The following is a 23757-nucleotide window of genomic DNA, read 5'->3' as shown; positions in this document are numbered from 1 at the left end:
CCATACATAGTAATCATAATATTAATAATGACACCTATTTACCTGTCGCATCGGACACTAAATCTTCCATTGATAGAGCCCAACGTTTTATGCGCTTTTCGGTTATGGCTTCCACCCTGAAACATATATACGTCTCGACATATTATAACTGTAGGCACTCGTGCGAATTTTAAGAATTTATTTTTGGTTTTTGCAATGACGTTATATAAATTATAATATAACTCACATTGGACAATTGAACGTCCAAAATGTTGGGTCGTCCGACACCCAAGGGTTCGATGGTTGAGCACCTGTGAGTAATGGATCGTATTCATGATACGTCTCGCCGAATGAAACTAGACCGTCCAAGGCTACTGACGTTTTAACTCTTGTTCTCCCTATACAATTTCTTAGCAATTCAACCTGAAAAAAAATATCGACAGTCATTATAGAATCTTACCGTAAAACGTTTGCAGTTTGCAGTAAGCTTAACTTTTTTACGTTTTATGATTATAACTTACGTTTTTTTCTGTAGTCTATCAATATTAGATTTGTTATATTTAACCGAATAGTTTAAAGGAATGGGGTACAACCATACAGGATTTTACTAAGAATATTTACACATAGCAGACATTTGTATCGTTTGTACCGAAAACTAATTGTGCAGATCCTTAAGCGTAGTATATTTTACTATTTTTAGTTACAATTTAACATGTATCAGTTGATGTACAATATTGTAACTTAATTTGTTGTTTTATCTCTACATATCATATCATACAAATACACAATACTGATTTTAAATGGACAGATTCGGAATTTTTTACAATAAATTATAAGAGTGTAATTATACTTTGCACTATTTGATAAATAATATATTTGTATTTTATTTACTTCTCTCCGGAGATCTTCAGAACTTCTTTTCTTTTTGGTTGAAAAACTGCCACCAATCTTTATTGGTATTTGTTCCATAACGCTGACACATCCTGGAGGAGGTCGATGTACCCTCCAAAATGCCCTTTCTTGACTATCAGTCACTATTTTTTCCCCTTTTTTCCTATCTTTACTCAACCGCACCTAAAATAATCGATCCATGTACAGTTGACATCTTGTCATCAAGATTAATTACTTTAAATAGATAAAAACTCTTTAATTTTTACTTGTTCTTCAGCCTGCATCGTGATAAATTCCCATTTGTTTTGTAGATTTTTTTTCAGACTGTTCAATGAGTCCTAGATTTATAAAAAATAAAATATTTATTGAATTTAAATTAAATTAAAAGCTCAATAACTGTAATTTCATGTGAATAAGGACCATTTTTATTTTCAAAAAAAAAAAACTAAATGTCTTATTTTTATTAATTTTCTCAAAATTATTTGCTTAAAATTTGAATCTCGATAAATGTTTAGAGTTCATTAACGTCGTTGTTTTAATTACTTAATAACTAATAGTTAGACCATTCCGATGCTTACCATTTCATAGTCTTCCAATGCATGTCGTTGTTTGTTTCTTAGCAGTCTCTTTGATAGGTATATCGCATATTCTACGTTATCGGGATTCTTTTGTGAACATGGCCAATAATAGGGAATCTAAAAAATAATATAACGTGGTTCCAATTATTTTTTGCATTTAATTATTAACGTTGCACGTCGGCTCAATATTATACAATACAAAAGGTATTGTTTATCTTACTTGGAATCTGTACAGAGAACTGTCATCTTTTAGAGTAAGAGTTTTTGAGTCGTTTACGGGAAAGAAGTATCCGTATTGACATAACATGTTGGCTATATGGACCGCTTCTATAATAAAAACATGTATATTTTTTTTATTACATATTTCTGTAATATTTTACTAATATGTTAAGAAGTCACCTTCAGAATTTCAAAACATTTTAAGTATAATTTATGATGCAAATAACTTGTTTAAAGTTGTGCTTCGATGAAACTCTAACTTACTAAAATGTTAAATAATATATTACTGCTATAATAGGAAAATATTTGAAAAAGGGTCATATTTTATATGAAGTGGTATTCAAAACGTTATTCAAACTCAATTTCCACAAAAAAATATTAACTACCTACTTGTTTTTTTTATATACAAAAAACTGTCTTACGTCATTATACATTGATGGGCATCATATACTACAAAAAGTTAATATATCAATAAAAAAAAGTTTATAGGTTTGTTTAGAGATCACTAATCAATATAAAGACGTATTATATTACGCTGTCGATTATGTAAATACAATTAATAATGTAAATTAATGTAAGTATATATAATAATTTGGTTTGTGTGTATACTTTACATTATACCGGTGTACTGTGTACGTTTTAAAATTAAAACAAATATATACGTATTTACATAAGCTCTTATCTCGGCAGAAATGGTGAATTCATTTTTCACTTTTGATTACTTAGTCATAATTAAAATAATATTTATATTTTACTTATTATTACAATAGAACAAAGCGGAAAAAAACTTTATTAAAATTGTTGGTGAAATGGATAAGTTATTACTCAATATACGTGTTTTTACTTACACATTTTGCAATACTCCAAGCGGAGATATGAAATGTTTATTATATATTATATTAGTTTTTATTTACTATTATTTTTTAGTATAAGTATAGTATAAAGCTGTTTTATGCCGTACCTTGTCCATACACGATACACAGAATTTAACGCAAATCTACACTGCAAAGTGCATTTTAGAATATAATTATTTTATCAATCAATGACTAAAAATATTATTCTGTAAGTACCGTTTAAAATCTATTTTTCAATACGATAAGATAATGGATATACCTATAACTTAAACTTGCGCAGAGTGACCGTAGCCGTTCATATAAAATATTTAGCTGACTTAATTGTTTTTTTCCTTTGCATCAGAAAAATAAAAACTTCTCAATAATGGTGATTTAAAAATAATGAAACGGTACCGCGGAAAATATTATTTAAAATATTTGTGTTCGTCATATTTATAGTATGATTAACAATTATTATTAGTATTTTTTAACGATTTAATTAACTAAAATACATTATTGTTTCAACTGTAAGAACATAAGTGAAAGAAAATATAAGTGTTTACTTGTTATATAATTTTGAAATGGTTCTGCTCTGAATATTTATTCAATATTATTAACTTAACGATTTCCAAAATCTTTAAGGTTAACAACCTTTCAAAATGTTTCGGAAAACAATTAGAGATTTTTAAAAATCTTACTAATTTAAACTTCAAAAATTAAGTGTAAAAGAAAAACCTTTGATTTTTTTTATCGATGTAACAATATCTCCACCATTTTTATGTACATTTTATATTAAACAAAATAATAGTATAGAGTCAAACATTATTTTTGATGTTTAGTGTTTGTATAGTGTAACTATATATGGTTTATTTTAAAAATGCATTCAAAAGTCTCTTTATTGTTTACGTTTATTTATTGAACGGCTATATTATATTATGCATATATTTTTTTATTTACAATTAACTTTGACTCGCAGTCGAGAATTTATAATAATATAATATGTATATTGTATATTGCCGATGTATAGACATCAGTATAATAGTAACCAATAATATTGTTTGGGTAGGTATTATACGCATTAGTCGAAGTCGCTGTATAGAAATAAAACTTGCCGCCATAAAAGTAATCTTCTTCAATATAACATTCCTGAAAACGACAAACGGGGAGAATAGTGCTATAAGGTTGTTTATTGCTCGGAGCTCTGTGTCAGTATTATATAGGTAATATTGATACGATATTGTATTTGAGCACCGCGACGTTACATAATTCAACTTCCACAGACCTATATAGCCATATAGGCGATAAAATGTTCTCGATAGAGACTATAACGCATTAAATAGATTTACGGAAAATAAAAACCTATCACATATTTTTCTTACGTTTGCAGGATACGCCCAGAAGAAAAGAAAAAAATAGCTCTAGAAAGGTTTGCGTATCGTTTAATTACGTGCGCGATAAAGTCAAATATTACAATTATGTGAAGTTAGTGGCCAGTTAAAACGTTGTAAAATAGATATGATAGAAGTGTGTAGAATATTCTTCGCAATCTCGTTTTATTGATACAGTACATACTTTACATATAGTACCTACCTATGTTACGAAGAGGTATGTGTAAGTGGCGGTGTGTTTTATGCGTATTATAAACATTTAAAGAAACGTTTATTAAATCAGACTACTAGAAATAATAACCTAAGAGCTGTGTGTTATATGATGAGCGACCAATTTTGTTTTACATATCTCTGGATTCTGAACATAACATTTGAATACGCAATATACGAACGTATATGATGTATAATAATGATGCATATTATTATTATCTGTATACACTATTTTTCTATACTTATTTACATTTTTTTCTCGACTCGTAAAACTCGTATGATATAGTACATTACTTTCAGATTTCCATCTAAAAGCAACGTTGATACATAATATATTTCAAAGAAAATGTTTTGTTTATGTTTTCGAACTTATTGTACGTTTGAACATTCATTTTTATTTTCATAAATAATGTATAGGTGATAGATCTATAGTATATAATAGTATACATACCAAAATATAAACGTATACCAAAAGTCCAAAAGTAAATAATATAGGAGGATTGCATTTGTTTGAAATTGTTCCGTGAAGTGGTTGGGATTTTAAAATGTTATCAAAGTTATACTGGGTTTACTCTGTGTTAGTGTTTGTAGTCTAGTATTGAAGAACAACTCATTTTATTAAACTACATCTAAGTTTTTGTTTAGTAAGAAAGAATTGATGGTTTAATTATTCACCAAAATATTACAAGTACTTAGTAGGAGCTTACTACTTCGTAAATAATTATATATTATTAAAATATTTATTTATCAAAATGTATTATTATTATCACTAGAAAAGTGTTATTTTTTTAAAAATTAATTTGAAAAACTGTTGATAAAAAGAGTCAATCTAATATAAGAGATTTTTTTTATAACTGATTTGGAAAATTAGGCTGATTTTGATGTGAACGAAGGCACATAATTCGTTCCCATTAATACTAAATGCAAATATAAGCGTAATAAATTGACTGAATTAAACGGTGGCGTTTTAGTTTTATTAAAAAACATATAACTAGATTTTCAACCTTTTTCTTATCAATATTAAATTGTCTAAAACTAAGTAGTTGTCCCCCAATCAACATAATTAAATTATTTATTCAATCAATTATATTTCAATTGCATAAAGTAATAAAGTAAACAATTCTTGTTCCTACATTTCATTTTGTTATTAAAACATAATTAGAAATAAATTCTTGTTTAAACACTTCGCGGGTTAATTAATAGTGAATCCAGCAAATAATGCCGAATCAAATTTAACTTCACAAATTAATTAATTTGTATAGCTTATTTATGGAAATGTTATTTTCATAGTATTACGTACAATGGAAAAAATTATATTTTTTATGAATAAAACATTTTTTTTTTTTGTATATATTATTTAAATATTCATGTATTTAGTTTAAATTATTAATCATTAATTAAACGTTATGAAAAAAAAATCGTTAAACGATTGGTTTGATTTACTTTGTGGTTTTCAATTTTTGTTTTTTTAGTTCTATTTTTTATATATATATATATATATAATCAAAGTTGAATGTATTGTGTATATTTTTTATAATTATTTATTATACTTATACTATATTATTATACAATGTAGTATAATACAATTATACTATGTAGGTAAATTTTTAATTTTTTATAAAAATTATTTTATTGAAACCATTTTAATAATTCAAACTTACCAGTTTCGTCGACAGTTAAACGGTCCATTAGCCATTCAATTATGTTATAACCTGAAACAATGTAATAAAGGTTTATGGTTAGGTATCATGTCAAATAAATAATTTACATAAAATATTAATTTAAATTAATTTATTATCAAATCGTATAATATTAAATCTGACCATAATGTAGTTTCCTAACTCATAAGGCATGATAAAGCGTGTTTAAAATATTTTAGCTTATGCTGAACTACATAAATTTTAGTATATACCAACACTATTCTTAATCAGTGTATTCTTACAAGAAAAATGTATTCTTTAAATTTTTAGACAAGTTTTCGCTACAATAACAAAGATTTTTTTATCAATGTTTACAATCCTTGTTATAGATCAAAACATTTTGTGTTTGGATTCTAAATAGGAAAACTGAAACGTAATAGGAATGTTTCGTGTTCTACATCCTATAACTGAATTTAAAATTAATTTTAATAATAGGTTTATGTTTTGTTATGTGGAAGATTTTTCTTATGCGTATTATAGGCTCTTAATTTCAAACTTAATTTGATGTACATAATACTGTATAGGTACTTCAATATACGATAAATATGTCGGTTTTCTAATTTTTTTTATAGCTCGCAGGTTTTGTTATACTTATTATTATTAAACTTGTTGTTACATAGTTCTTCTTATTTCACATAAAATCTAAATTTATGTTTGAGTATAATCATCAACACAAGTAAGATTCTTACCAATCTCAAGGTTTGAGATATGATTTTAAATTTATCATATTTAATTGTAATCGAGAAGACACGCTATAACGATTGAATATTAAATCATCCTATTATGTATTATAAATTATAATAATTATATTCGTTATTTTCGTTACATTTGTATTTATTTATTTTTGAATTCTGAACGAAGTAATAAATACATTGGTTTTACAATGATTTTTTTTTTGTGACAGTCGTCGCAAGCAATATTATAGAACTTCTGTAATCTTCAATATTGAGTTTAGGTAGTTTCCAAATGTGGATATGTAATTAGTGGTGATAGTGATGGAAGGAGGAACAGAATCTAATATCAATATAGATTTAGTTAAAGTAAAATGTAATATTAAAATAATTTTGACTAGCTTTCCCCCCTTCATTACCGTCCGCGATTGGTGGATTATCTGGTAAAAAATTTGATTTAGAACTTATAACATCAAGGGATAAAAAATATTCCTGGTACTTTTTAAACTAACCGGGAAAAACTAAATTATATCGAAAGAATAATATTTATATTGAACCTTTTGAATAACTTATAGAGATTTGAAATCTTCATTGAATATTTTATATTTTTAATTGCATTTGCCTGACAAGATAAAAATTTTTCCACTTTCTGTAGTATTTATAGACATTATTGAATGAATATTTAAACATAAAGTAACTATTTAATATCGATACATTTTAGTTAATTTGTCAAAAATTAAAAATATATTAACCATAGGGATTTGAAATTGTTTGACATTTACGTGTATTATATACACACAATGAGATTCAAATATATTTAATACAATTTTAAGGTATTTTATGAACCTATTCAAACCACTCTACAATACGTGGTATTGATTTATAAGTTATCTAAAAGTTAATAACAATAATGATGTATTGTGTAATCTTATACAATAATTTATGATATAATATTTACGGCGTTTTTGACAAAAATTAGTTAAATTTACTGTATTACTAATAGAAAATAATTGTAATATAAATACATAATAAAATACCTTTAGAAATAGTGGATAATATATACAGTCTCCACTGAAAATTATTTTTCGTAAGCAATGATTCATCATTTAATTTAAATTTAAGTATTTAATGTACTCAGTGAAGAAACACTCAAACCTCCTATTAAGCAGATCAACTTTCCCGGTTTTTCAAATTTATTCTTGTGTATATTTAACAGCTGTTATAAGTATCTAAACTCATACTAAGTACTTATATATTTTATACTTTCTACAACTCGTGTGTAATATATAATATAAATACACTAAAAGTTCGAATTTTTCAAATCTTATTCGTGATATTTTAATGTTTGCATAGATATTTTGTGTGTACCTATTGTAGATTTAAAATTTACAAATTAATCTCATAATACATAGATAGTTATATAGTTTGTGGGTTATTATATGATTTTTATGAGAAACATATTCTATCGAGGGATTTAAACGTGTTCCTTATTGTAACCTACCCATTTGAAATTTGAAATTCATAAACTGAGCTTTCGTTGTTAGGTACGTCATCCGAAATGAATATAATACGATTAATATAAGAACTGTTAGATCTTTTTTCATAACTACCTAAACACTATTCCCTACAACTAAACATAGGTACTTACATGATTTTAATTTTAATTTAATTATCTTATATTTAACTTATTCGATTTAACATTAAAATACTTAATCGTTTTTATGCTATTTACAGATCGTAGTTTTACTTTTACCTTATTTTTTTCTGATTAACACACCTGTCCGGTGGTGATTATAATGTTGTTACATTCATATATCTACTTCTACTTATCTACTGTCTAAAAACTCTAAAGCTTCATCAATGTATAATCTTATTACAAACTTGATTAATTTGAAATATTTACTTAATTATGTTCAACAAATTGGCCATCTTAGATTTTTATAAAACATTTTGAAAATTATTTTTAAATTTTATTTTGAGGTATATTGAAAATTTAATTATACTGGAGCAATGATAATCTATATCCATTATATTTAAGAAAAATTATATTAATCTATGTTAGATATTTCTAAAATAGTATAAAGAAATTTGGTAAAATCCGCCATACTAAATTTTAATTTATTGATATGATTAAATTAAATTAACTGTTTATTATTATATAGTATTATTGTATAATGTAATAACGACATCCGCATTGAAAACATGTAATGATTTCGACTCGGTGAAACAATGCTCATGAAATGCTTAGTTTAAGCATTATATTGTATTTTTGTAGCTTATATAAAGTTTTTACTTTTTTCAAGTCTTTCTTTTATAAAAGCCCGTTAGGTACTCGTAGACATATAAAGTCAATATACGTTCAATTAAGGTGTACCCGCTTCTTTCCTCTCACGCTACTTTCAATCCCGAAGTAAAAGTTTCAGCGTGTTAAAGTGGTTCTTCCGGCTGGTGAAATTTGTGCTTAGGGAATTTGTTTCGAAACGAAGGGTTGCCAACTGATATTGATTTTCCTAGAGTGGCTTAACACAAAGAAAAAGTGAAATAGCAATAATTTACAACACGTTTCTTCTTATCGTCTACTCAAAGATTAATTTCATCCGATTTCTTGTTAAAATATACTTTAGTTTTCTGTAATTGTATTAACAGCAGCTGTCAACTGCTGACGTTACAAAACTATTATCAATTGCATATTTTACAATTACACATTATTTTGATTTGATTGATTATTATTTATTTGCATAATATAATTTCAAACTTACAATCTGTATAACTTAGTAAAATTAATTTAAAAAAACTGAAAAAGTATTATTACAAATCAAGAAACTCGCTTTACTGTTTAGTAGGCGTCGAGTGTGTTTTGTAACTGAATAGGTTACCATAGTGGATAAGTTAAATTTGAATTCAAAGATAAGCCATTGCATAAGAAAAATATTCTGAAAGAATATATCTGTCTTTATTTCTCAGACTATTTTATTATGTTTTATATTTCTATCTGTAATGTATTTTTCTACTGGTAATACCTACAATATACTATTGAACCAACTTTTCTTTACCAAAAACAAATTGCATATTATAATATTATTATTTATAAGTTTTGAATAAATTTAAAATTCTTAAAAATAAAATAATTTGTATAAAAAAATTGATTTAGCGTATAGATTTTCATCTTTCTTTGATTTCTTTTGATTATTTTTAAAAACACAAAGAATTTTTACTTTTGGCCTTTCATAAGTACCAACTATAGTTCTAATTTGCTACCAAAAACAACCTTCGTTGAATTCAGAATCTTACTTTTTAATCAATTTGTATAAAATATTTTAAATTGCTACTATTATTTCAACTGAATCAGTTTTGTTTGTTATAATAATAAACTAATAACCAATAAATGATATTTTATTTCATTTAATATTTCAAAAATGTGTACATTTTTAATTAAAGCATTCAATTTGTTGTTCTATAAAGTTTATAGGTTGAATTTAAGTTTGATTTTAATGACTTAAAATTCGTTGAACCTTTACCAAGTTTTAATTACATTTCATTTAGAATTAGTATACTATATATATATATATAAATAATTATATCATTTTATTTAAAAATAAATTAATTAAATTTCACTATAAGTCAATTTGTATATAAGAATATATCATTATTCTTATATATACCGAGAATTTTAAAATTTATTTTTGATGTCAATAATTCAATAAAAACATATTATATTATATAAATGTTTTTTTTATTTGTTGAGTTTGAAATAATAAGATACCATCACCTTAATGTCTGTTTACGGCTTAACACGACTTTATATATATAATTAAATTCTTAGTATAGCCATACTTAATATAATATACACATCAGTATACTGTACTGATAAGACTCGTGTTATAAGGTTAACTTGTATTAATTTATGTTAAACAACAATACTAATCTATAATAAAATTTAAATAATTATGATATGAATTATTACCTATACTGGCTATACTTATTTAAATTTTAAACACAACAAGTTTGCTATCTAAAGCCTTTAGAGTCTTACTTATAATTATTTGTTATTGTAATTCGTTTTGAATAATAATGTATACAATACTTTTTTTAATCTTTATTGCTTATAACATAATTTAAATAGCATTATTATATTAAACGTTAATTTATTTTATTAATAAAATTGCGAATTTGGCATTAAAAATTAACTATGATTTCTATTATTATTGAGTTTTTTTAAATTATTATTATGGGTACATATTTACATATTTACATAAACATGATATATACATTTAAAATAATAATTAAAAGAATAATACATTCGTATTATTATAGATATATTACAAATTAAAATAAGTGAAGTTAAAATCTGTAAAATAATTTGCAATTAATAAGTGTTTTTTTCTACTCATTAAGGTTCCTTATGAAATAATTTTAAGATTCCCTCACACTTTCCTAGAACCAATAATCTGTTTGTTATTCTTTATCAAGACCATAACTAAAAATGTCAAGGGAGGGGGAGTCCGGACCTTAGACTCTCTTACCAGTTAAAACCTTGTTCCTTATTATGGTTAAAAGTTATAATGGTGCAGATTCTTTTTTCCATGTGCTTTACATATAGCTAATAGAAAATTTTCATCAATAGACTTTTATGATTCTAACCATGATAATGTAAGTTCAATGTTATATTTATGTCACGATGAATAATTATTAATGTATACAATATTTATATTATTATGCATATACAGTGACATTTCCATACAACGAAATCGCACGGGGAACAAAAAAAAAAATCGTAACATAGAGGAATTCTTATTCTTCATACTTTAGTATTATAACAGACAACAGTTCATTGATTTTATACGCATATAAGTCATAATCACATAATTTGTGTCACATGTAAATTTTATTGTTTGTGACTATTGTGCATTGCTGATATGTACAAAGAGTTATACTGAAAGGCGTTCTCTAGATATGTATTGTTTGAATGACGAATACACACGTTTTTATCTTACCAATAAATACAACACCATGGTTTTTATGTATTTACTCAAAATTTTAAATAATAATTACTTATTATCATAAATCATTCGTTGTCATATCAAGAAATTTTATTTGAAGTTATAAATGTATTATAATTGTTCTGTACATGTGTTAAATATTTTCATTATTAATAATTGAAACAGCTATAAAATTTTTTTAAATACTTGTATGAGATATTATGTTGCTACAATAAAATATTATTGTAATATTAAATGTATTGTGTATCACAAATGTTTAACGAATCAATATTAATTAAGCGATTTAGTCATAGTTAATTAATAAAAAGTATTTTTTGATTATGTAAATCATATATTAATAGTATATTCATCTAATTCCATAATAGTTGACTTTCGGTTAGATATTATGTTCATGGATCATCCCTTATCATTCTAAACTTTATAATTAGCAAAACTCTATAGAAATTATATACCCATAAAACTTAGATAATGTGTTAGAATATCGTAAGGTACTGGAGTTAATCATAAAAAAAAGAATAAAAAAATTAAGTCTAAGAACATTCAAACCTGTAATTTAAGCCTACTCATGTATCGTTTCTTAATTTCTTTGGAATTATAATATTATATTTTTTTATTTTTAGAGTTTTAATATATAAGTAAATATTTTATTTCTATAATTTTTTGTATTTGATAAATTATATCGTTAACCCTATTATATATAATACTTCATTTAAAAAAAATTAAATTTAAAATCAAAAATTTCTATGAATTAATAGCAAGACAATAGTAACATGATAAAATGTAAATGTTATTAGTTAGTTTTATTGCTATTTGATAAATGGAATTGAATAAGTTTAAATTGAGAATAAAATATAATGTAAACTTAAACAATAAACATTCTAAAAACTAGAAAGAAAATTCAAACTTTTTAAAATGAATTCACTATCAGATCGAACAATACGTAATTTTTCATGGTATAATAATAAAAATAGTCTGTATTATTACGTACGCTCATATAAATGTATATACATATTACTGTAAATCCTTGTAAATTAATTAATGTTCATAATTTTAAGAATGTTTTTTATCAGGAAATACATTTATTCTGTACAACGATAATCGTATTGAAAACATTTTATATTACTACAGTTACGATGTAATCATAAATATATAGCAAAAAAATTATTTTATGGGGAAACTCTACTACCAGAGTGTTTATAATATAAGATACAGCATCTTACTGAGCGATGTATGCGGTGTTAAAAGTAATTTTTAGTTATAGGAAATACATTTTTGTATTGTTGATAATATACTTAAAAACGAAAAAAAAACCATTTACTTAAATTCTTAAGAAAAATCTTTTTTTTTTAATTTTGTATAATACCTCCTTATTTGTTTTAGTTTATAAAATAATATTATGTATTTGTATACTAGATAAAAAATAAATTTTGAAAATCAGGTTTTGCTGAGTCAACGGCTATCATCTATATGGTTTTTCTGTAAAATTTGCTTTGCTTACACAACAATTTAAATAATGATAGTAAAAATTTGTAAAATAGAAAATATTTCTTTATTTTCCTATTCTTATAAGTGTATATTAGTGTTCATTATTTAAAAATCTGTTAACGTTTTTGAAAATACTTTTTTACATAATTTCCATTCGAAATAGAATAGCATATTATAAACAAATACGTATATTTTTTAATATATTTTATCGTTATTATTTTTTTAATTTTTAGATAATAACATATAATTTTAATTTTATATTCAGAAGAAGTAGTATTTTTAGAATATTTGAATACATAAAAATCGGAATTCGGACTAATATTTTATGAATTATAAGTACTTAAAGTTTAGGTGGCCGGAGTGAAGTGGTACAGGTATATTCCTTAAAATGTTGGTTTATTACTCCACACATTAAAACTTTAAATACGTATAATTGATGAACTATTTGTTTTAATTTCAATTTTTATTTATCAAAATACTCTGAAAAAATATTCTGATTTAAAATATTAAACTAAAAATGAATGATGATATTCAAAAAAAAAAATAAATAAAACCCTAAAAACAATAGGGTTTTTTTAAATATTTTTTCTTTCGACTGGAAATTATGTAAAATTAATATTTTCAAACTATTAATTATTTAGTCCTTAAAAATTATTGTTTAATACTGTTATTTCATTAACTGTTTTTACATACCAAATGTTTTAAAAAACTTGCCAAATAGTTTCATGTACATTGAACATTTGAAATGAGAATAATAATTATTATTTATATTTTCGCAGTCATAAATATTTTTTCTTTGCATTTATAAAAATAAATTGAAACTTTGATAAATTAGGGACGAAATTTCAATATATAGCTTAAGATAGAAGGATTAGGGAAACCTAGACATGTTGTTTACAAAAATTCTGAGAAAAGACTACAATACTACAATAGTATACTATCACTAGGTACTATTATATACCATCTTAATGATTTAGCTTAATGCTAAAACATATGGCATAAGTAATAAAATTATTTTTATTTTCAAATAATATACATAATATTATATGTTTATACGTATAATATTCTCTTTGAACATCACTTATTAAAAATGTCTTATTTTTCCTGTGACAAATTTAAATCAAATAAACGGCGATGAACTAAAATAATAACGATTTTACCGGCTTAAGTGGTTATTTTATTAGAACGATTTATTGACCGTAAAAAAACGCACACAAAGAATAATAAAATTGTTTTGTTCATTACAAAATTATCATCAGGCATCAGTAATAAATGATATTATTAAACTTAATAATCGTTTGATGTAAATTCCATTAATAAAATTAAAATAAATAGAACGAATATATACATCAAACATTCAAACGTATAATGGACTTTATTTTACGAATTTTACTCTATACAATTTTTTCTTTGTCACAAATTAATTATTATTTATAAGAGTTATATATTTATACATCGCAGAAAAAAAACATTACGCTTTTAAGAAATTACTTTTGGATAATACCTATCCGTTAACTATACAAATTTAAAAGGTCATTTTTAAATCTAATTATAGTTAAAAACTTGTTTTTCGTTATAATATTAAATTTCCTTTTTATGAGGTTCTGAAACGACATAGGTTGTATTTATTCTGTAAAATTGAACCCATAATGTTTTTGATCTCAAGACAAATATTTTTTTGAAATTTTAGTTTCAATGAGATTATGTAAAGCGAAAAATGTCTTTGTCTTGCAACGGACGTGTTTTTATGACTTATCTATTATCTATATGACTGTGAGAAAACTACAATAGTTTCATACATTTAATATCAATTAATAGTACGTTTAGTAGAGCACTTAGAATAATAGAAAATTGTTTCACCTATAGTTTCACTAAGCACAGTCAAATAACTAAGTACCAAAAACCGTCAAAAGTATACCTACTCGCCTAATATTGTATTCTAGGGTGTCGTTAAAAATTCAACTTTTGTCATTTTATATTTGTGCAAATTTGAGGAATTTAAAATAATTTTTAATACATTGAATACATTGAATGTATTTAAACTGTTAAAGCTTGTGTCATAATTATTGTTACTTTGGTTCAAACAAAAATTAATGAAAACTCAAATAAAACTGGAGAAGTACGTTAGAAGAGAAACCCGACAAGAATAAAAAAATAATATTTAGTTATTGTTTTACAAATGGAAAACCAAAGAATGAAATAATATTATAGACTAATAGTAGTAATAATAGTAGTAGTTTTATTAGTATTTTATCCTTTAATTTATTATTGTGGCTCATGAGTTAACTATTTTCGTATTTGTACATAACCACTTTTTTTTTGTTGACATTTTAACTAAAATAATATTTTTATAATAATTTGAACACTTTATTTATTGATATTTTAAAGATTCTAAGCGGTGTGACAAATGTATTGATTTGAATGAAATGTTTTTTTTCTGTATGTCATCACCTTTTGGGCTGTAAAAATGTTTTGATTTTACACTTTGGGGCTGGTTTCTGATAGTAAGTTGGATCATAATTGGTGTTTTGGGGATGACAGCAAAAGTTGATCAATACTTTTTAAAATAAAACTAAAGAAGAACGAGAATGTTTACGTAAAACCATTATTTGTCAAAATTGATTTTGGTTTTTTCTTTTATTATAATTCGAAAACAAATAACTGTAGATACTTTAAATCTTCACCAAATGTTTGTGTTCCCATTTTTTTTGCACACAGTATAGTTAAGTATATCTTAAATTTGAACATTTAATACAATATTCCTTACAATTATTTCTTATACATATTTAAAGCTTAAATTTGAACGAAGTTTTATATTTTAATTATGAATCAAATGATTTTAAATTTAATCATGATAATTATGTTAACTTTTTTATTATAATTTAAAAACATTATTTACGGGGACTTTTACGTACATTATTGTTTTTATTAGCTATTTTATTCCATATTTAACGGATTTGGTTTATCGGTCATGTTGGTGATACCTCTTCGTATTCTATAAGCCTTTAAATTATTAAATAAAAAAAGTTGTCTACTCTGCATAATATTTGAAATTGGAAAAAGTTTTAACAATGTACTCTTTAAAAGCACGAGACAAATGTATTTTTTTTTTTTAATAAAACAGGAAATATAATTAAGCTTAATAGTAAATATTTTTGTTGTACAAATTATTTTATGAAAATAAACTAAAAACTTTAAATAATATTATAAGTAATTGATTTTAATATTTTAATTAGATGTAATTATGTTAGTATTATGATTTCCGGGTGAAAACTTTTTAAAACTAAAATTATTAACATAAAATCTGGAATAACTTTATTAATAAATATAACTCAGCTAGTAAATTTAATACAATGACATATTATAAAAAAAGAAGTTATAATATGTACTACCTTAAAAGTTAAAATATATACAATGTAGCTACTATTGCTTAGTCTTATTATTTTGTATAGGTACCTGAGTATGATTGCTCGTATTATTCAATCTCAATTGTTTTAATTTCAACCAACATGGACTGTATAATGTGTTAGGCGTGATTTTTATTATCACAATTTTAAATGAAATGTGATAGTTTTAAATTTTTTTTATTCTAAGAAACAATATTATATGACAGCGGTGTTCTTGAAAATTTGTGTTATAACCCATAGGTATTCGTTTTTAACGAAATTGATTTTTTTTTCGCCAATTACTTGATTAATTATTAAGGAGATTCAAATTATTTTTAAAACTTGCTGTGACAGTATTTAGGTTGAATAAGATAGTTTGAAAATGTTGTTTTCTTTTAATAAAAGTTGAAAAACTATATTATCTCTGACCTGAACATTTAAAAGAAGGAGGCCTATATGGCTATATAAGTATATATATATATTAATTAAAAAAAATTAATAACTTAATAGTCTTATTGATAGTGAAATCTGATTTGTATATTTTAACTTTTTAACGATCGTTACCACATTCTTTACATTCTTAGATCTTTAAATATATATATTGTTGGTAAGAATAAAAATTCAAAGTATACATATAATTAAACAATACAAATGTAAGATAAAAAATCTGAAAGAGAAAATCAATCGCTCAGCTCAAAAAACAAAATTAGTTTGCTTTAGCGAAAATTTGTAAATATTTTGGTAAAAATCGGAAACACTGTTTATTTTTACTTTTTTTTTAAAATTTTATATCAAATTATTGGTGATGTTATAAATACGAATTTTTATCCAAATAATACGAATAATTCAAATTTTCACATATCTCGTAATTGTAATAAAGGAAGATTTAAAAAATATGTAAAATTTATAATTTCATGTCATACCGACTTAAATAAAATACAGTTTAAGATCTACAAATTAAATAATAAATATTTAAATGTTAAATAATTAAGCAACAAGTTTAAAATGTCCAGAGATTATTGAAATCCGGATATTAGTGATACCACTACAATTATACTCGTCCAAATAACCATCGTCCTTGTTTTATTTTTAGTTTATTATATCGAGACAGAAGTTTTTGAGTAATATTTTTTACTTTTTAAATGTGTTAATTGAAAAAAATGCTCTTGCCATAATAAGCCAATAACTTTTCTCTGTCATTCACAATGTAAAACTAAAGGCGGGTTTTGTTACATATGCCACTAAAACATACGTCGGAGATTGAACGTTTAAAAATAAACGGTGATATGTGCCAGGAATTTGTTTCATGAGTCAATTGATAATATAGATTATTTAATAATATTATTTTTGAGAAGACATTTAGAATAAAATGAGAATTTGAAATAAATTGATACCAATATTGTTTATAAATAAATAAATAATATCTATTATCTATAGTATAGTATCGAAGAGTTTAAACGTGTTCGTTATAAAATATTTTACACGTAATATAGTAATTTATGATACACCGTTTGATTCGATTGTTTAATCAATGTACATACGAAACGCCTTATCAAGAAGATTAATACATGAGGTAATATAATGTTATCCTCTCGAACGATGTAGAAAATTATACGTAGTTTTTAGGTGTGGATTATGTGCGTGATCGTACATGTGCTTAATCCGTAAATTAGCTGATCTTTTAAAAGTTTATTACAAATTTAGATTAATTTAATTGTAAATAATTTTCACAGAACATTTTAATAAGACAATTAATTAAATCGAATATATATAAACAATACGTTTATAGTTTTTTATTTTTTATTTAAAGAAAGTTGCTGCAACGAAAAATGTTTAAAATCTAAAGGATAAAATTTCATTGATTATAATAATAAATATTGAAAGTCACATTTGAAATTTCGTTGAATAAGTTTTCAATTATGTGTGTGTGTTTGAAGAACGTCAATGAGATACTCCGAACCAAATTACTATAATCAAGTGATGAGATGTATGTATACATACATCTCATCACTTGATACTATATACTAGATATAGTTAACCCCTTTATATAATGTTATAATATATAATATTATCACTTTATCACTATTCATTATAGTTATTATACGTACCGGCAAAAGCAGAAGGGATCGAAGTGAGAAATAACTTTTGACTTTTTACACGCACCCCAGTCTCTTCGTCTTTCATTTCTCTGACCAGCCCCTCCATCTGAAAATGTAAATTTATACCAATTAACCCGAATAATTTTACTTGCGTGGTTTAATTGACTCTTCAAAACATCAACTACGCTAAAGCGTAGAAATTCCCGTCCGGTGAAGTATATATAGGTGGTTGCAGCCTGCAGTAAAGTGTTTTAAACTTATATGTATATATTGAGCGACCTGTGATAGCTGGGGCCAGGAAATCAGTAATTTGTATGATTTATTATACGAAACTGTGTAGGGTCGAGTAGTCATTAAATTCGTATCCTGCTGTATATGCTGCAATTACACTAGTTTAATATTTTCAATTAAAATTTAACTTTCAGAAATCGAAGTTTATGAAATATTATGTTAAAAATGATATTAATTTAAAAGCAATCTGATTTTTTATTTTTTTTCTATATATATAATGTTTATAACAATACTCTGTATATTATGCGTGAAAAAAAATCACTTAACTAAATTAATTAGCCGATTAGTTTTTAAAATTAATTCAAGTTTGGTTTTTAATAAAATTTGTCGATATACGAGTATATATATATACGACATGCCCATAGAAAAACGATTTTTGAAATGCATTGTTGTTTTGAAATATTATAATTTTAAACAAATTGATTTGGATTGTAATAACCATATTATTATCATAGTGATTTGAAATTGAATGTTGATGAAATATTTACATACCTTGTCAAAGGCAAAAGGCCTGCGTCTGCGATCCGATTTATCCATGTTGTTGGGGGCGGGGGGGCTGGGTCGCGTAAATACGTCACTTACCCTGGCTCCATCGGTCTCTGGCCCCGCCCCCTCATTGTTTTGGACACTCGTTACCCGTTCATTTGATCTAAAACATTACATAAATTATGTGTTAAAACCTTAAAAAATTCATAGAATAAAGTCGTAGATCAAAAACTTAATTTTTAAAAGACAAAAACAGATAATTTAGTATTATTTTTCTGTATATTTTATATTTTTCTCTGTATTCTTTAATATTCCATTCTTATACAGATAATTAATACGGAAAATTATTGGTGTACCTACACATAATTATTCTTTTAATTAATTATGTATTTTAAATAATGCTCTTTTGTGTAAGGTGTAAACACTCATTTATGTATAATTATTATCAGTTATGTTTATATTAATAATAAATTATTAAAAAAATCTTTTAAATACCTCTGATACAATTATATTCTTAAGATTTATTTTTCTATGTATAAATAACTTTGTATAGCCGGTGTACTGCATGGAAACATTTATTTTTCGAATGGTAAATATTAAGAGAATATCATACTCGCGTGTGCTGTCTACCTAAAGTAAAATTTAAAGATAAGATAGAGTATAGAATGTAGACCATCACATAGGCTTCTATTAATATTTAAATTTTAAAATAAGTTAATGATCATTTTAAAGTTTTAATATTTTATATAGTTATAATTCATTTTAAAATGAAAATATCAATAAAAACCTATACGTAATGATGCCCAAGATAATATTCTTACGTTTAAATTTTATGATAGGTAAATTTATTTTATTATTAAAGACAACAGAATAAAATGAATTTTGCTGAACACAAATTTGCCATATTGTACGTTAGTAAGACGGAAACAACACATGTAAGTACGATATTCTCTTAATATAATATATGTGTAGGTCGCATCCTGCTGTAGGTACTATAGGTAGTAGGTACTGCAGCTAACGAAACATTTATTAATTTTTATCAAACCGATACTTAGTGAAACAATCGAGTTAATTATGGTATATTATAAACAAAATTTACCATAATATTAAACAAATAATGTATTTACAGGTTCCACGGCTTTTTTAATGAAACCTTACCTACAAATATTACATTTTTATATAATATATGCTTATTAAAATTATGTTATTGTTTCAATCAAAAGCAAATATTTTTAATTATATTCTGATTAAGAAGCATATGCTCCGAGGAGTTATTGTGTTCTTACTTTAGTTTTATATTATATAGCATTCATGATACCTTTTTATACTTAAATATACATGAATACACATATTAAGAACTGCAATAAGAATAGTTTTCAACTTCATTGGATTTGTAAAATTATTTTATGTATTTCTTATTTATCTATTTATAGGTATAATTAAAAATGTAGATTGTTTAGGTATAATAATTAATAATATATATTAAAGATCCACCGAATTTACTTTTAACAACCTATCAAAATAAATAACATCAACGTTCTTGCTGAGGTTTCTTGAATAGGATTGTTTTATTACATTCACTTATATTTATACATATTTTCGAATAACAACAAAAAAAATTTAAATTATCATTCTTTGTTTCTAAATAAATTTTTATATCTATTCGTCAAAATTTGAACTTCAAATGCTTATAAAATTAATCGTGCATATAACGTATCTTTAATATTTTTAAATAACTTAAGTGAAAACTTATGAGTAACTTGTATTAAATTTTTAAGCTTTTGACAGAAAAAAATGTTTTTTTGACATTTATATGAAAAAAAAAAACAATAAAATAGTAAACCCAAATGTCTATAGCTACGGTTATGGTTATCCGTTTTCGTATAACAACAAAATAAAAAATTCAATTCAGTTGAAAATTGTTTAGCGTAACAATTTTCGTTTTTCTTAATTATTAAGCAAAATCCATTCACTTTCCTACCAGAATAGATATTATTATGTTAAAAATCTAACATTTTTACTGTTCTACAAGACGATTACACATAGACAAAAAGAAACGCATCATTTTAAAATCAATACAATCATTGCTCCACTCAGAATCTAAAACATTGTTGTAAAACTAAAATATTCTACTTTTTGGTCGGAATCTGAAATGTAATTCATTAGCAATTTCTCAGAAAGTTATAAATTATGTAATCACTATTTTTCAAAATTTATACGACTGCAGTAACAAAACTGTAAGTAGGTAGTCCATTATTCTTGCCAATTTCTCAGAACAAATTATTCTTGTTCGCTATATTACATTCGATCAATATAATTTTAGTAAAAAGGCGAATAATTAATTATATTTTAATAGGTAGTAAGATTTTTTTATAAATTTATCAATTATTAATTAATATACATTTAAACAGTAAACACTATTCCCGCAAATGGTGTTATATAATAACGGTTCCGGCCAATTACCATCATGTGCGTGTTACACGGTATACGCGATCTCTTAATCAATCCAGAATAGAGAGGAAACGGGATTAATTTTCTTTTCAGTATCGCACAAAGAATTTAAAAATTCTCCAGTGCCATTAATCCCATTTTTATTACATACTATTACGTCAAAAGCACGAATTCATAGTCCGTTATACAATAGTGTACATAGTAAATACCTATAACGATTTTAAAACAAGACTCTTTTCAGGTTTAATAGGCTTATTTTCTGATGATTATATACTTTTTCTTATACTTCTATTTTATTTTTATTTTTTGAGTTTTAATATCAGAGTATCTTTGTGTGGTATATTTATAAGTAAATTTATTCACATACCGGGAGTATATTTTATCGTATTTTTTTTTTAATGATATAATATAAATCGATGAAATTGAATAAAAAAAAAAAAAATTAAAAATACTAAAATTAAAATAGAATGTTTTAATGTTGACAACTAATTTATATATTTTTATTATTTTAAATTATACATAGTTTTTAAATATTTTACTTAATTAAAAAAAATCATTATATATTTTATTTATTTTATAGTGACAATTTTCGTCTGATAATTACATATAATTTATAAAAGATACAAATGAAAATTAGTTATAATAAAAAAATATGTATGTTTAAACTATTTAAAGAAAAATATAATGTTTTTGTTTTAGTTTCACTTATAAAGTTAACGACTGACAAATCTAATAGGAATAAATTAAAACAAATTATTCTAACTAAAATCATAACTACAAAAAATATTATATTTCTATAAGTAAATTTACAAATGAGAAAATTAACTATCAACTTTCATTTTATCTAGCAGATATTGGACGATTTATTTTTAAGGACATAATATTATAAAGTTAAACATATGTATAGTATGTTGATTATATATTTGTATATAAAATTAAAAAATATATCATAAAATATTTGTTTTGAGATTAAAAACACATAAGGTACAATGTAAAGTCGGTAATTGATAAATTGCTTAAATTTTGTTTATGATATGCTCAATGAGTTGTTGAAATAGTAAAATGTTTTAATTTCAGATGTATTCGTATAAAACACCTTATAATATTACATTATTATTTGTTGTTTTTTTAGGACAAATACATTTAATGGCATATATTTTATCATTAATTGAAGTAAATATATTTAAATTTATAATATTTCTTTGATATATGAAATTTATATAACACATTAATAACCTTTATATGCATTATAAAGATACAAATTAATGAAACCCAAACTTTAAAGTTAAAATTAATTTTTATTTGAATGTTATAATCTTGGGTCAACGTTAATTTTTATGGTTATGTAAGGTTATATTCATACTTGAAATTGTACAACGTTTGAATTTTCGTTGGTAATAATATCATAAGTCATTAAAGTGTGTAATGAAATTTCTAAACTTCACCGATGTTATTAAGTAACTTTCTTTGGTGTAAAATAATTTAAGTACCACTTTCGCGTTTTATACTATATAGTTCCTTGAAATTAGTTATTTATATAATTTATATTTTGATTTTGTAAATTAATATTAATTATACAGCAGTGTTACTATATTCGTTTAATTATTGTTTGTATTGCCTGAATACGTGTCGAATAAAGTTTGTGTACTCATTTTATTTTTGATAGGTTCTTAAAAATAAAATTGTGTTCGGTCTGAGGTATAAACTTTTTTTTAAATAATATTTCTTGTATCAGCATTAACAAATCTATCTTTTAAAATATATTAGGTTCTGCTATTGATTATTATATGCAGGTACGTGCATTTAATATTATAACATTTAATCGACTAACTTTTGTTTTCGTTAAATGATAGAAAAATATTTTTATATTGTAAATAATATGTTTATTTATTTTGTAAAATATTATTAAATATTCTGTTTATAGTATACATGTATATGGTCTCGTATCTCTACATATTATAGTTTAGAATGTTCACGTCTTAGTAGTTAGTTGCATCTAAACCTCGACGAAAACTTTAAATAATATTATAACACAATAGTATTATAAAATAAACAAGTATATACTAATAATTAATATATATTGTATATAT

At 24.0% G+C, this 23757-nt stretch overlaps 2 protein-coding genes across 3 annotated transcripts in view; one reads left to right on the top strand and one right to left on the bottom strand.

The window, feature by feature from the left end:
• Nucleotides 1-23757, top strand: part of LOC113560838 — a 96056-nt gene that overhangs the window by 339 nt on the left and 71960 nt on the right. The gene's annotated exons all lie outside the window — the stretch shown is intronic.
• LOC113560837 (regulator of G-protein signaling 11) overlaps nt 1-23757 on the bottom strand; it is a 42950-nt gene that overhangs the window by 9009 nt on the left and 10184 nt on the right. For both annotated transcript variants that reach the window (XM_026966937.1, XM_026966938.1), the window contains exons 2-10: nt 19223-19379; nt 18449-18545; nt 5760-5810; nt 1669-1775; nt 1449-1565; nt 1137-1208; nt 871-1053; nt 227-402; nt 43-116 (exon numbers count right to left, since the gene is read on the bottom strand). In XM_026966937.1, the coding sequence (XP_026822738.1) occupies nt 43-116; nt 227-402; nt 871-1053; nt 1137-1208; nt 1449-1565; nt 1669-1775; nt 5760-5810; nt 18449-18545; nt 19223-19267 (922 nt within the window). In that variant the 5' untranslated portion in view covers nt 19268-19379. The remainder of the gene's footprint in view (nt 1-42; nt 117-226; nt 403-870; nt 1054-1136; nt 1209-1448; nt 1566-1668; nt 1776-5759; nt 5811-18448; nt 18546-19222; nt 19380-23757) is intronic.

The sequence above is a fragment of the Rhopalosiphum maidis genome, chromosome 1 (genome assembly GCF_003676215.2).
Source record: "Rhopalosiphum maidis isolate BTI-1 chromosome 1, ASM367621v3, whole genome shotgun sequence".
Lineage (NCBI taxonomy): Eukaryota > Metazoa > Arthropoda > Insecta > Hemiptera > Aphididae > Rhopalosiphum > Rhopalosiphum maidis.
This window is presented reverse-complemented; position numbering and strand designations above follow the sequence as displayed.